The sequence below is a fragment of the Rutidosis leptorrhynchoides genome, chromosome 8 (assembly GCF_046630445.1).
Source record: "Rutidosis leptorrhynchoides isolate AG116_Rl617_1_P2 chromosome 8, CSIRO_AGI_Rlap_v1, whole genome shotgun sequence".
In the NCBI taxonomy this organism is placed as follows: domain Eukaryota; kingdom Viridiplantae; phylum Streptophyta; class Magnoliopsida; order Asterales; family Asteraceae; genus Rutidosis; species Rutidosis leptorrhynchoides.
This window is the reverse complement of record NC_092340.1, coordinates 259,491,351-259,508,184: the sequence shown is the minus strand read 5'-3', so window position 1 is coordinate 259,508,184 and position 16,834 is coordinate 259,491,351. Positions and strand designations below refer to the sequence as shown.

The following is a 16,834-nucleotide window of genomic DNA, read 5'->3' as shown; positions in this document are numbered from 1 at the left end:
GTCAGCCGGGTTTGAATTTCTCTTGCCTATAAAAGCCAAACCTTGGTGCAGTTGAAGACTCACCTCTTGCACTTACATTTCCATACATTTACTGATATTATTCAAATACTATTGTAATCTATTAAGAGTGATTCAAGCAAGAGTGATTGTAAACTTAGTTGTGAGTTTACTTGTAAACTATATTCTTAAAGAGATCTAGAAGATAGTTGAGGTTTTACTTAGTGGAAGCATTAGGGTCTTATAGTAAAGACATTTGGTGATTGTGAATTCTTACGAGGGACGTAAGGGTTCATAAGTTGTGACTTACCGAGGAGTTAGTGTTATATACGGATACTCCACCAAGTTTGGAGCATCATAGTGAAACTAACTCTCAATTCGTTAGAATTGAGGAGTGGATTAAGGAAGATTAGTTAACATCTTTCCGAACCACTATAAATCTCCGTGTTTGTTCTCTTATCCCTTATCTTTGCATTTACTTCACTTGTGAACAAACAAATCAAATCATACTATAGTAATCTTAATATCTAAATTGAAAAAGTTTTAAAAAACACATTAAGTAACTACTCAACCCCCACCCCCTCACCCCTCTTTAGTTACTTACACACTTGATTCAAAAATGCACCGAAAAGTAGTCTGCATAAGCATTTTTAACTTGATCCGGGTCACTTAAGCGAGCCATTAACCATGACACTGTTAACCATTTGACTCTTGCGTCTCTGCTTCAACAAGGAATGAAAATTTTTTGAAATTTTAACAAGGGCCCACTACGATTTGGTGTTTCTGGCTCGCTAGGAATAATGTTTTATTGTGGTAAAGAAGGTTAAGTTCAGGTCGTTTGAATGGGCTACAAGTTTAAAGCTTTGTTAGAGCACACGGTGTCCACTACAAAATCGACCGTCCCCCCTAAATTGACGCCGGGATCGACGGTCGGTCAACACCAGCACGGTGTCGATCCCGCCATCGATTTCCGACCTTCAAAATTCGACAGTGGCGTTTGTGGCTGAAAACATTGAAAATTTAAAAAAACTAGCCGTTTAACGGCTAATTTTGGTTTTTTTTTATTTCCTTTTTACTCTATAAATAACACTACATTTTCTCATTCAACACACACACTCATTATTCACCTTTCACCACATTTTATCTTTATTCATCAATTTTTTTTATCTTTTTTTTCCAAAATATGTCGTCTTCTTCGAGTACTTCCGGGGACTCGTTCACAAACTATACACTAAACGTACTTAAAAATTTATCCGGTGAAGAAGAAGTTAACTCACGTCGTTATATACGTCAAAATCATTATGAAGCACACGATCGTTTGATGGACGATTATTTTAACGAGGGTTGCAAATATACGGCTGATAATTTCAAACGAAGATTTCGAATGCGGCGTAGTGTTTTTCTTAGGATTATGAATGATATTCTAAGCTACTCAGCAAATCCATTGCCGTATTATTTTAGATGGTTTCGTCGAAGACAAGATACACGTGGTAAGTGGAGTATTAGCCCACATTTAAAGATGACAGCTGTGCTACGTCAGCTAGCATACGGTTATACACCGGATGCGTTGGATGAGTATCTTCAAATGTCTGAACGAGTTGCTCGGGAATCTCTACACAACTTTTGTAGGTGTATCATTGATTTGTATGCTAACGTGTACCTAAGAGAGCCTACTTTGCACGACATTCACCGTTTGTATGAAGGTCATGAAAGGATTCATGGTTTTCCGGGCATGTTGGGTAGTATAGATTGTATGCACTGGGCATGGACAAAATGTCCGGTTGAGTGGAGAGGACAGTATATGCGAGGCGATCACAGTCACCCAACTATTATGCTTGAAGCAGTCACCTCGTATGATAATTGGATTTGGCATGCGTATTTTGGTGTAGCGGGTTCAAACAACGATATTAATGTGCTAAACACTAGTGATTTGTTCAACTCAATGCTTAATGAGGAAATGCCCAACGTTCCTTATCAAATAAACGGGGTTCATTACAGTAGAGGGTATTATTTAGCTGACGATATTTACCCAACTTGGGCGGCATTTGTTAAGGGATTTTCAAGTGTCGTTGACGAAAAACGTACTTACTTTACAAAGAAACAAGCGAGCGCTCGCAAAGATGTTGAAAGAACGTTTGGGATCCTAAAAGGCCGTTGGCATATTTGTAACGACCCTGGATTTTCCAACGTATAATTATTAATATTTGCTATTATACTTGCACTTTATTAAATGTATTTTTATACATTTACTTGTTATCGTAATTGACTTTACATGTCGCGACTTGTCTTTTTGACACGCGTACTTATCACGAATAATATTTTGAATAGTATTTACATTCATGATTAATTATTATTAATCATTTTTAATTAACTAATGTTAGTAGTTAATTACTTGGGCTTATTTATTTAATTTGTTAATTACTTGGGCTTTTATTAATAGACATGGACTTGGAAGCCCACCCTACTTTCTTAATGGACTAATTAGCCCATTTTTATGCAAGTATTTCATTAATGATAAAAAAGATTAGTTAGTGATATGAGGAGACTAGTTACATGTATACTTACACCTCTTTCCCATGCCATTTAGCTTTATTACTACTTCTAGCTCACACCATCTCCCCATGCTTGAAAGATTGCTTTTGACCTTCCCATTTTGTTGCTAAAACTGTCGGCCACCTTGGTACTAGGGAGGAATTCAAATTTTTTTTTTGGTTACCTATTCACTAGTATTACTTCACTTCTTTCACACACATACTTGCACCACTTCTCTTACTACTCTTTTCTCTCATTTTTCTCTCAAAATATTGTAAGTAACAAGCTTTACTTTCTGTTCTTTTTCTTCCTTAAAACCGCCATCCATCATCATCATTTACTAGTTGTAGTTTGTTGTTACTTGTTGTTGTTTCTTGTTTATGTTAAAGATCAAGTTTTCTAACTTGTATCTTCATGTAATCATAGTTACTTTCATCTTTAGTTTGATGAAGAACCAAGAACAAGAATCTAAACTTGTCAGTTTATGGTTCCACACTTAAATGTTAGAAGATTTAAAGTTCATAAACTTTATAATCATACTTGTGTTCATGTTTTGTAGACTTAAATTCTTAAAATCCAAGCTTGACTTGAATCTTCTTAAGTATGAAACAAACATGAACATAATACTAGTAACTTTAGTTTATTTCTTTCTTTTGTAAGTACTTTAAGTTGTGATGTTGTTAAATTTGGTCAAGTATTACTAGTTAAGCTTGATCTCATATTTCTTGAAACTAAAGTTAACTTTATAAGTTCAAGAACATGGAAGTATAACTTTCTAGTTATAACTTCATATACATATGTTGGATCTAAGTTTATATAACTTATGGTCTTCTAATTTTGTTGTAAATAAGAGCTTACAAGCTTACATACATTTTACAAGATGAAAATCTAAGTTTCATAACTTATGGTTTCATTAAAGTGAAGATCCAAGTTCTATAACTAAGGATCTAACTTAAGAACACTAGATCTAGACTTTCTAGTCTAGGATCTTTAAGATCTAGCTAAGATCTAAGTTCTAAAACTTAATATCTTGTTTATTTAGTTTACTTTCAAGTTTGTAGCTTAATATTACTATTAGAACTCATGTATGTGTCGGATCTAAGATCTTGATGTAACTTTGGTTCATCAAACTACTTACAACTCTTAAGTGAGTTGTGCTACATATCTTAGACTTACACTAGTGTTATGATGGTCAAAACTTGGTTAAGATGATGCAAACACATCAACGAGTTGTACACTTGAAGCTATATGCATCAAGGATGAGAACCGTGATAAGCATCAAGCACCAAGAACCCACCAGAACACATTTACTTACTGTTTCTGGAACTGATCCTAACCTGGGCTACTGGAAAAGTTGATTTCCAGCTATTTCAGTTCGAGTAGATGATTTTCTGTTTAGACCTCGTCTTAATCCGAGTTACGGTTTAGGATTTATGGCCATCCGAAAGTCACTACACTCTTTTAACATTGTGCTAAAATTTCTGACCTACTCGCACTTAAACCGTCGCCACGGTCAAACAAAGACGAGTTTTGTTCTGGAAATTGGTCAACCTCTAGGGGACTCATATACAGAGCCATGGCCACTATTCTTACCTCATTTCAGTTTGTATAGAGGTCGTGGCAACTGAATGAAGTCAGCCTTTATTTCAAACTCTATTCTTGATTGAAACTTACTTTACCCTTTTTAATAAATGATGAATGATGATGATACTTAAGACCTAATTTACGTACTTTTAATCCTTTGGGAACAATTTACTGACTTAGTAACTTTTTACTTAGGTTGAGGACCTTCCGGACCAACCACTTGCTTACTATTCCCGCGTATCGACTTTTACTACTTTCTACTGTGAGTTATAGCATCCCTTTTTGCTTTAACTATTTTGGGAACTGAGAATACATGCGCATTTTACGTTTTACATACTAGGCACGAGTACTTAAACTTTATATATGTGTGGGTTATACAACGGCATAAACTTTCCCCTTAGCTCGGTAACGTTTAGTCATTGGTCTTTAAACCGGTGAACGTGAATCTTAGATATGGATCCATAGGGTTTGACATCCCCACTTGGGCTAGTAGCGCTAGCATTTAACGGGTGTTTAATACTTCATAAACTTATGCACTCACCAAGTGTACTTTTAGGGGGTGTTATTTACGTTAAGTTAGTTACCAAGTGCCCACGGTTATACATATACTTTTCATACTGTTTTGAAACACTGAAATCTCGTGGCCTACCTTACATTACTGTTATACTTAAACAATAGCTCACCAACATTTGTGTTGACGTTTTAAGCATATTTTTCTCAGGTGCTTAAGGTTTGGTTGCTTCCGCTGTAGTTGTCATGCTTTGTAGACACCCGCTGTGCTTATTAGAGATGTCTTCGCATGAAACGTTTATTTTGCATTCAAACTTTATTACTTTTGAACAATGAATTTGTAACGACCATTGGGTCACGTACTATTATTATCGCCTTCTATTCGTAGAGGCACCTTATCGTATGTTAAACATTTGGCGTTGGTTATGACGTCACCTTTTCTTATGAATGCAAACTTATTTTAAAGCAGCATATAGTGTTTGACCTTGTAATGATCCTGTTGTTGATGATCCGTACACGATGGTTTTGTACGGGGCGTCACATTTGGTATCAGAGCATTGGTTGTAGGGAATTAGGTTGCATTAGTGAGTCTAGACCGGACCGAGTAGGATTCACTAATAGGACTAATCTACAACTTGCTAGTTTACTTGTTTCTGCGGAACTTGCTGCATGTTGCTGCTTACTTTTACTGCTATATGCCGTATACTGTTACTTGCTTTCACTACTGAATGCTATTATCTGCTTTCGATTGCATGATACTTGTCATTATTGACATGCTACTTACTACTATAGATGATCTAGACTATCGTAGTTACTTTGCCTAATACGTGCTTGCTATCTGACTTACTGACATGGAAAAAGTTATTTTTCCTTGTTCAGATGTCGGATGTCCCGCCCGTTATCATTTTGGAGAGCGACTTAGACTCATCCGCTACCTCGCCTGCTACTGCTGCCGACACACAGATCCCGTCCTCTTTACCCTCCAGCGACTCTGGCGCTTCGTCCTCTGGAGCCAGTAGCCATGCACCCGACCCAGTGATCATCTCAGACGGACATGAGGATCCACTGGAGATTCCAGCTCCACTCATCCCAGGACCCTCGGAGCCACAGCACCATTCCGGTGGTGCTGTGATTCATGGGGAATATGGGGACGTTCCTTTCCGGAATAAGCATAATCATTGGGCTAGACGCCTTTCTGATGGACGTGTCGTGCCGATTCCACCCGGCAGATACCGACTGATGACTACTGGCCGAGCCTTCCGATGATTCCGACGACTCGTCATCCGAAGATTCTAGCGACGAGGATTCCGACGATGATTCTGACGAGGACCCTGAGGAGGCACCCGTGCAGCCACCCTCTACCCCGCCAAAGAAGAGATATCGTTTCGATGGTACTGTTATTTCGGGGGTTAACGGAGGTAGGTCGTTCGTTAACGCACATGGACTGAAGGTTAGAGTTACCGCCCGTAAGCGGCTTGTGCCGTATCCTGCTGATCCATTCATATGTAAGGCTCCCCGTTAAGCAGCATCTACTTCTGGTGTTGGACCGTCTGCACCACCAGCTCCACCAGCATCGTCTGCATCACCGACACTGCCTGCTCCACCAGCCTCTCCCTCTGTCGAGGAACTGACGAGGGAGGTGGATACCCTCCGTGCTCGGGTAACTGAGCTCGAGGACCAGGTGTCCCACATGATGGACATTCTTTACCCACCGTCACCATAGGGCTTTTGTATTGGGTTTCTTTATGTAATCCCATTTGTAGTTTCATGTTTCACTAATGTATTGTACGAACCTTATGCGGATGTATGCAACTTTTAATTAATGAATGGAACTTACTGTTGTTTAACCTTTGTACGGTGTGATATTTACGTTAATGTATGACGATTTTGTGGTATCTGAATCTATTTGCGTTACTTAAGTAACATGTGTTGTGTTGATTCCATGTTGGTTACCATATACTGTATTATTATTATTTGAATACTGGATTTTGACTTGAGTCAAAAATTTTGTTTAGAACATCAATGGCCAACGGAAGATCAACGCCCACAGCAGCTATAACAACCCTCACTTTTCGACTTCTAAATTTACTGAATTAACCCCAGGGTTATCTGCCTGACTATATGTATTAAGGGTTGTTATATACAATTAAATATTGACCGAATAGTAATTTTTAGTCAACAATGTACGCTTAAATAAATAATATATTATTAATTTATATAATTTGACATAATTTAACTAAGTATATAAACTTTGTATCACTTTTATTATTTAGTTAATGTATTATATATTTAACTATATAATAAATCCAATTATATATAACTGTAATAATATTTACAAACTTACTAAAACTATAGTTTAATAATTAAAATCATAATTATTATTAAAAATATAAAATACCGAATTATTTATTATTTTTATGCAAAATTTGTATTTATTAATTAAAAAAAATATTGACAAATATTCTTGGAAAATCACTAAATCAATTTGTTTATTTATATAAAAAAAATCCTTAAAAAAATTAATTAAAAATAAATAAATAAATAAATTACTTTTTAATTAAAAAAATTATAATGGAAAAACTACTTTTATTATTTTATTTTGTGCATTATCCCATGACCTAACATTTAATACTTTTGAATTTTAAAATCCCATTAAAAATTAAAATATTTCTTTTTCTTTTAATTATTTTATTCTTTTTACCTAATTTTTTCAAGTATAAATACTCCTTATTTCTTATTCAAACTCACACCAAAATTTCTCTCATTCTCTCTTTGAAGAATTACTACTAGTAAGTATTCTTTTCTTACTTTTTACTTTTTACTTTTTACTTTTTACTTTTTACTTTTTACTTCAGTTTATTATTATTATTTTTTTTACCAAAACATGTAAATAATTTTATAAATTATCTGCAATTAAAAATAAAATAAATAACATGTTATAATTAGTAATACATGTTACTAAAAATTATAAAAGTATTTTTATGAATTAATATATAGGAATTATAATTAAAATCGAATTAATGAATATATATGTATATACACACCTAACGTGAAAGTTATAATTAAAGATAGCGTACAAAGACTACAAACATCACCGCTACTTGTGGCCTAGGGTGATCCTTGTTACCATTATGGGACGCTTGTGGATCTCGAATGCAAAGACTTAGATTCTGGTCAAGAGATCCTGGGCCACTCGGTAACAATAGATCATTCGAGTAACTTGCATGTTAGCAACGAAGTTTGGGCGAGATTGTACAACATCTTTGTTAAGAATTATAACCCGAACATTCTTAAACTAGAAGCTTACTATAAGTGGAAGCTTTCCATAAATAGTAAGTTTCCAAAAATAGAAACTTTTGAGAAATAGGAACTTTTCTCGAAAACCGTCACTGTCAATATAGTTGCTATATTAATAAACATACTTTATGTCAGTTAGACATTAACTAATCAAATGTTATACCTCTAGGTTGATATCCAGATCACTTACTTGCTTTACTTTCCTTCTTGCGTGGAATACTTCAACTGCTATTTAAGGTGAATTCATAGCCCCTCTTTATTGCTAGAAAACTTACTTACTTTACTTGGGGTGAGACACATGTTGTTTTTACTTTTTACAATTTAGACACAAGTACTAAACTATTAAACTATGCTATACCTGGCTTTGTCCGACTAAGTCCCTACAGTGATATTTTTAATTGCTGCTGCATGCTTAATTATTGGGGGTAGGCCTATCGGGAGTAACGTCCCCGATACATTTGACTAAGTCTTTGTATTACTTAATAATGAAATTAAACCGACAAGGACAGACACAACTTGTCATGGGGCAAACTTGAACATTTAGTCTAAATATCACGCATTGGCATAACTTTTTGATCCTGCGGGAGATCAACTTTACAAACTAAATCTTGTGGTCTAAAACAACGACAACCTTTTTGTTAAACCTATGAACTTCACTCAACCTTTTTGGTTGACACTTTAGCATGTTTTGCCTCAGGTGCTGTTTGATTCAAGCTCTTATACTTACTGCTTATGTGATGCTACTTGTGTGAAGACCCGTCCTAATCCATCCGGACGAAGTCCATATCGAATATAAACGATTCACAACATATGATTACATCGCGAGGTACTTGACCTCTATATGAAACATTTTACAAACATTGTATTCATTTTTAAAAAGATAATCTTTCATTACATCGAAAGTTGACAGGCATGCATACCATTTCATAATATATCCAACTATAACTGACTTGATAATAATCTTGATGAACTCGATGACTCGAATGAAAGTCTTTTGAAATATGCCATGAATGACTCCAAGTAATATCTATAAAATGAGCTAATGCACAGCGGAAGATTTCATTCAAACCTGAGAATAAACATGCTTTAAAGTGTCAACTAAGAGGTTGGTGAGTTCATTAGTTTAACATAAATAATCATTTCATAATTTTAATAGACCACAAGATTTCATATTTCCATTTCTCATAAACATATGTCCCATGCATAGAGACAAAAATATCATTCATATGGATTGAACACCTGGTAACCGACATTCACAATATGCATATAAGAATATCCCCATCATTCTGGGATCCTCCTTCGGACATGATATAAATTTCGAAGTACTAAAGCATCCGGTACTTTGGATGGGGCTTGTTGGACCCGATAGATCTATCTTTAGAGTTCGCGTCAATTAGGGTGTCTGTTCCCTAATTCTTAGATTACCAGACTTAATAAAAAGGGGCATATTCGATTTCGATAATTCAACCATAGAATATAGTTTCGATCACTTGTGTCTATTTCGTAAAGCATTTATAAAAGCAGCGCATGTATTCTCAGTCCCAAAAATATATATTCCAAAAGCATTTAAAAAGGGAGCAAATGAAACTCACCTAATGTATTTTGTAGTAAAAATACATAGAATGACATTGAACAAGTATAGGGTTGGCCTCGGATTCACGAACCTATATCATTTGTATATTTATTAATATTCATAGTTGTAATTGATCACATATATATAGATGTATTAGTTATATCATTTTTAGGTAAATAATACATATATGTTTTATATGTTCATTTCGTATATAAAATATTAATTTTGTTATGTTATGTGTGTAAAATATATATATGTTTATGTATGTACTTCATTTGTTTATCGAAACAGTAGTTCTAATTACACTAATTTAATATTAGTAAAAATAATGATAATAACATTAATGATACACTTATGTTAATAAAAATTCCAATTTTGGGTAATAACCATGATGTTAGTAATAATACTTGTAAAAAATTAATTGTACTGTAAATGAGAGTTATGATATTAACGATTTACTAGTAATAATAATCATAACTAATGATAATAACAATAATAATAATAATAAATAATAACTAAGAAGAAAACTACCTCATAACTCTTCCTAAAAAGAAATGCTCCAAGTCAGGCTCGAACCCACAACCTCCCGCTAACCCAATGACATCCCAAACCAGTTGCTCTGCCATTGTTTTTCTATTTTAACTATAACTTAAATGTATTAAACTCGTGCTTTTCTATTCTCCTCCTTCACTTCATCATAAATCATCGAATTAATAGGCTGATCATTATGGCTTGTTGGGCCGTGTACATCAAACAGCAACCCAGGCCCGTGTACGAATTTGTTGGGCTGCACTTGTGATGGTTGGCCTAGGGTACTTGGCTAGAAGGAATTAAATACCATCACTAAGAAAAACAGGAGGGTTTATCTTCCAAAAATAAAAGATACTGCCTCTCCCCAGGTTTCGAACTCGTGACCTCTAGCTAGACCACACACCTCTCAAACCATTTCACTGTTGTTTCTTTTCTTGTAATTTTACGGATTTATAACCTTCTATCCCTTATTTCTATATCCTTATTCTTTATCTAACTTTGTTTCATACTCATATCATGCATACCTCATCTTCCATTAACTTGATCTAATCCACCAACTGACTTCGATTACTAGAAATATTAAATTATACATGCTTTTATAATTATTTCTTTAAATAACAGAAACAAAATTTAGTGGTTGAGTCCCTTTTGGTTTACTTTAAAAACATCCCACTAGCACCTCATCATCATTATCACATTTTCACCATGATTATATAGAATCACCATTTATTCGTTGTTTAACTCAAGACAGAAGTAACTTGGCTCGACTGTAACTGTATCAGCCCTAAAAGACAGCTTGTTGGGTTGTTTTTGAAATGTCCCGTTCTTATTGATTAAAAACGTTCCATATTAATTGATTTCGTTGCGAGGTTTTGACCTCTATATGAGACGTTTTTCAAAGACTGCATTCATTTTAAAACAAACCATAACCTTTATTTCATCAATAAAGGTTTAAAAAGCTTTACGTAAATTATCAAATAATGATAATCTAAAATATCCTGTTTACACACGACCATTACATAATGGTTTACAATACAAATATGTTACAACAAAATAAGTTTCTTGAATGCAGTTTTTACACAATATCATACAAGCATGGACTCCAAATCTCGTCCTTATTTAAGTATGCAACAGCGGAAGCTCTTAGTATTCACCTGAGAATAAACATGCTTTAAACGTCAACAAAAATGTTGGTGAGTTATAGGTTTAACCTATATATATCAAATCGTAACAATAGACCACAAGATTTCATATTTCAATACACATCCCATACATAGAGATAAAAATCATTCATATGGTGAACACCTGGTAACCGACATTAACAAGATGCATATATAAGAATATCCCCATCATTCCGGGACACCCTTCGGATATGATATAAATTTCGAAGTACTAAAGCATCCGGTACTTTGGATGGGGCTTGTTGGGCCCGATAGATCTATCTTTAGGATTCGCATCAATTAGGGTGTCTGTTCCCTAATTCTAAGATTACCAGACTTAATAAAAAAGGGCATATTCGATTTCGATAATTCAACCATAGAATGTAGTTTCACGTACTTGTGTCTATTTTGTAAATCATTTATAAAACCTGCATGTATTCTCATCCCAAAAATATTAGATTTTAAAAGTGGGACTATAACTCACTTTCACAGATTTTTACTTCGTCGGGAAGTAAGACTTGGCCACTGGTTGATTCACGAACCTATAACAATATATACATATATATCAAAGTATGTTCAAAATATATTTACAACACTTTTAATATATTTTGATGTTTTAAGTTTATTAAGTCAGCTGTCCTCGTTAGTAACCTACAACTAGTTGTCCACAATTAGATGTACAGAAATAAATCGATAAATATTATCTTGAATCAATCCACGACCCAGTGTATACGTATCTCAGTATTGATCACAACTCAAACTATATATATTTTGGAATCAACCTCAACCCTGTATAGCTAACTCCAACATTCACATATAGAGTGTCTATGGTTGTTCCGAAATATATATAGATGTGTCGACATGATAGGTCGAAACATTGTATACGTGTCTATGGTATCTCAAGATTACATAATATACAATACATGTTGATTAAGTTATGGTTGGAATAGATTTGTTACCAATTTTCACGTAGCTAAAATGAGAAAAATTATCCAATCTTGTTTTACCCATAACTTCTTCATTTTAAATCCGTTTTGAGTGAATCCAATTGCTATGGTTTAATATTGAACTCTATTTTATGAATCTAAACAGAAAAAGTATAGGTTTATAGTCGGAAAAATAAGTTACAAGTCGTTTTTGTAAAGGTAGTCATTTCAGTCGAAAGAACGACGTCTAGATGACCATTTTAGAAAACATACTTCCACTTTGAGTTTAACCATAATTTTTGGATATAGTTTCATGTTCATAATAAAAATCATTTTCTCAGAATAACAACTTTTAAATCAAAGTTTATCATAGTTTTTAATTAACTAACCCAAAACAGCCCGCGGTGTTACTACGACGGCGTAAATCCGGTTTTACGGTGTTTTTCGTGTTTCCAGGTTTTAAATCATTAAGTTAGCATATCATATAGATATAGAACATGTGTTTAGTTTATTTTAAAAGTCAAGTTAGAAGGATTAACTTTTGTTTGCGAACAAGTTTAGAATTAACTAAACTATGTTCTAGTGATTACAAGTTTAAACCTTCGAATAAGATAGCTTTATATGTATGAATCGAATGATGTTATGAACATCATTACTACCTTAAGTTCCTTGGATAAACCTACTGGAAAAGAGAAAAATGGATCTAGCTTCAATGGATCCTTGGATGGCTCGAAGTTCTTGAAGCAGAATCATGACACGAAAACAAGTTCAAGTAAGATCATCACTTGAAATAAGATTGTTATAGTTATAGAAATTGAACCAAAGTTTGAATATGATTATTACCTTGTATTAGAATGATAACCTACTGTAAGAAACAAAGATTTCTTGAGGTTGGATGATCACCTTACAAGATTGGAAGTGAGCTAGCAAACTTGAAAGTATTCTTGATTTTATGAAACTAGAACTTTTGGAATTTATGAAGAACACTTAGAACTTGAAGATAGAACTTGAGAGAGATCAATTAGATGAAGAAAATTGAAGAATGAAAGTGTTTGTAGGTGTTTTTAGTCGTTGGTGTATGGATTAGATATAAAGGATATGTTATTTTGTTTTCATGTAAATAAGTCATGAATGATTACTCATATTTTTGTAATTTTATGAGATATTTCATGCTAGTTGCCAAATGATGGTTCCCATATGTGTTAGGTGACTCACATGGGCTGCTAAGAGCTGATCATTGGAGTGTATATACCAATAATACATACATCTAAAAGCTGTGTATTGTACGAGTACGAATACGGGTGCATACGAGTAGAATTGTTGATGAAACTGAACGAGGATGTAATTGTAAGCATTTTTGTTAAGTAGAAGTATTTTGATAAGTGTATTGAAGTCTTTCAAAAGTGTATAAATACATATTAAAACACTACATGTATATACATTTTAACTGAGTCGTTAAGTCATCGTTAGTCGTTACATGTAAATGTTGTTTTGAAACCTTTAGGTTAACGATCTTGTTAAATGTTGTTAACCCAATGTTTATAATATCAAAAGAGATTTTAAATTATTATATTATCATGATATTATGATGTACGAATATCTCTTAATATGATATATATACATTAAATGTCGTTACAACGATAATCGTTACATATATGTCTCGTTTCAAAAATTATTAAGTTAGTAGTCTTGTTTTTACATATGTAGTTCATTGTTAATATACTTAATGATATGTTTAATTATCATAATATAATGTTAACTATATATATAACCATATATATGTCATCATATAGTTTTTACAAGTTTTAACGTTCGTGAATCACCGGTCAACTTGGGTGGTCAATTGTCTATATGAAACCTATTTCAATTAATCAAGTCTTAACAAGTTTGATTGCTTAACATGTTGGAAACATTTAATCATGTAAATATCAATCTCAATTAATATATATAAACATGGAAAAGTTCGGGTCACTACAGTTTTGGCGTGACAGAAATAGTGATAGCGTATTAGTGGCAAATTTGTGGTGGTCTTCGGTGGTTTCAACAGAAAACAAGGAAAAGAAAAATCACGCATGCCTCAATACTCCTACTTTACGGGATGAGACCCACTCATCTAATGAATCTATCATATAATGTTTGTCTTGATTTTAAAAGGCTACCGGCCAACAAAGGGAAAAGATAAAAAAAAAGAAGCACGCACCATATTGTTGTTAGTTGTTTAATAGCATGCGGCTTGTTTTATCTACATAAAATAATACAAGTTGCAGCTACAAAGGTGGTTACCAATTCAAGGGTTGTTGATCACTTGAGTTTCATGAAGTAATTTAGAGAGAGAGATATGGTGGACGATGGCGGTGGTGCTGCGAAAATATGATTTGTTAAAGTGGTTCGTGGTGATTCTGAACAGACATAAGATTGATATAAAAGAGAGAGGGGATGATGGAGGTGGTAATGGTTTCAAGTGGTGGTGTTTTATGGATGAAACATAAATCAAAACGAACCATAACAGGGAGTAGTTTAATCACGATGGTGAAGTGTGGCCGGGTTTTATAATATTTCTGTGTTCTTTTTTGAATCATGACAGGTAATATCTATGTAAGGTGTAATTGAACAATTGATGTGGTAATTATAAATTAAACCCTGTTGTGTTGTAGTGTAATAGAAGTCGACAGAAGGGATCAAATGGTACAGCAGATAAATAAAGTTTGAGATCGACTTGCAACTGAAATTGTTTGTATCTTTGATTGGATTCAATCTCAAGTAGAGGGTCAATAAAGAAATATAAAGCTGACTTTGATCAGTAACTGAATCGTACTATAATTGATCTTGCTGTTTAATAAAATCAGATAAGAAACAAGATAAGCACTGTTTGATTGTGATACTTAACCTAAACTGTACGAGTATATATTGGTCATAATTCAGTGATAAACAATTAAATAATATATTAATAATTACAATTTTAATAACGTTAATAATAATTATATTAATACTAATAATAACAAATAATTAATATTATTACTGATAATAAATAATAATAATAATAAAAATATTGATACTAATGATAACAATAGTGGAATTAGTAATAATAAGAATAATTCTATTAATGATCATTGTAATAATAATATTACTATTTGGATTAATAATACTAATAATTGTAAAAAGGTTATAAGGATATTATAAATGGTAATATTAATAAAGTGTTTTATTTTTACAGTAATAATCATAATAGTAATGATAATAATATTAATAATTATATTTATATTTAAAATAAACTAACTTACTAATAATAATAATAATAATAATAATAATAACAACATAAATAATAATATCAAAAAATAAAAATAAAGACAAACGTAATAATAACAATAATTTGAAATAAGATAATAATAATAATAATACAAATAATACTTAATAATGATATTACTAATAATAACTTTAATAACAACAATAGTTATATTTCTAATTATATTTCAAATTATTATTATATATTCATATATTCAAATATATAAGTATTTAATTATAAATAGTGGTTCGTGAATTGTCGTGAGCTGTCGAAGGGTAATTGATGACATGAATATTGATTTCAACACTTTCGAGACTCAACATTTCAGATTTTGCTTATCGTGTCGGAAACATATAAAGTTTAAAGTTTAAATTTGATCGGAAATTTTCGGGTCATCACAGTACCTACCCGTTAAAAGAAATTTCGTCCCGAAATTTGATCGAGGTTGTCATGGCTAACTATTAGAATGTTTTCATGACGAATATGAGTTGATAAATAAAGTTTTATCATCATTGAGTAATATAGATAAAACAATTTGATTTATGCGAAGAGTATAAGTGAAGCTATCGCAAGAGAGTGAAATGAGTAACTGTAGAATCGTTTTAACTGATGACGTAGTTATGATTGATTTCCGGAATTCATGGAATTTAGAGAAAATCTTTGTAATAAGATTTGGTTCTTCGATAATTAAGGAAATTAAGATCCTCTTTGATTAAATGCGATGATCTGTTTTGATTGCTTTGTCTGATATTTCACTATAAATCCACCTTCTTCGTTTTCTTACAACTCACACCTTCTATTCTTTCTCCCTCAACTCATACTTTAAGACATTCGTCAATATGCTCCATCCCGTTCTGATTCTTGATATTCTCTTAACTTTCATATCTGTCATTCTTCTTTTTCATTTACCACCAGAGGATTTTATTTATTTTTACTATTACCTTGGGGTTATAGTGTTGTTAATTTTCCCGTGTATTTACATTGTAATACGTATTGATATACACGGTTTGTAATTTTTGGGTTGTTGTTGGGTTTTATATCTTCCCTTATATTTCGAATCTCTTTGCCTTTTTATTCTCCTCTCGATCTCTAGTGAAGCGAGTAATGGTCCAGAATTCGTAAGTATGAATTTTGAAATGAACATAGTTAATATTCTAAGAAGGAAATCGTAATGGCACGATCTTGATTTGGCAAATTACCAGAATATTCGAAAAGATAGAACTATCAAGAAAATATGTTCTTAATATGTTTGGAGATTGAGTAGAATGCAAGAGTCGTGTAAATGGCACATGATGATGGTACTGTGAATCATCACGTTCCATTAGAAACTCAGCATGACTTACTGTAATATAATCACGTTGATCAAGTGTCATTATATTATACTAACTCATGCATCAGTTCCCAACACTACTCCAAAAACATTCATTTTTTAAATTCGAAG

The 16,834-nt window shown here is 32.9% G+C and overlaps 1 protein-coding gene across 1 annotated transcript; it reads left to right on the top strand.

Moving 5' to 3' along the window:
- The first annotated feature begins 1,180 nt into the window (after positions 1-1,180).
- On the top strand, positions 1,181-14,599 carry LOC139864152 (uncharacterized). Its single transcript, XM_071852739.1, has 2 exons — positions 1,181-2,130; positions 14,518-14,599. The coding sequence occupies exons 1-2, from the start codon at positions 1,181-1,183 to the stop codon at positions 14,597-14,599; spliced, it is 1,032 nt and encodes a 343-aa protein (XP_071708840.1).
- Positions 14,600-16,834: the final 2,235 nt, after the last annotated feature.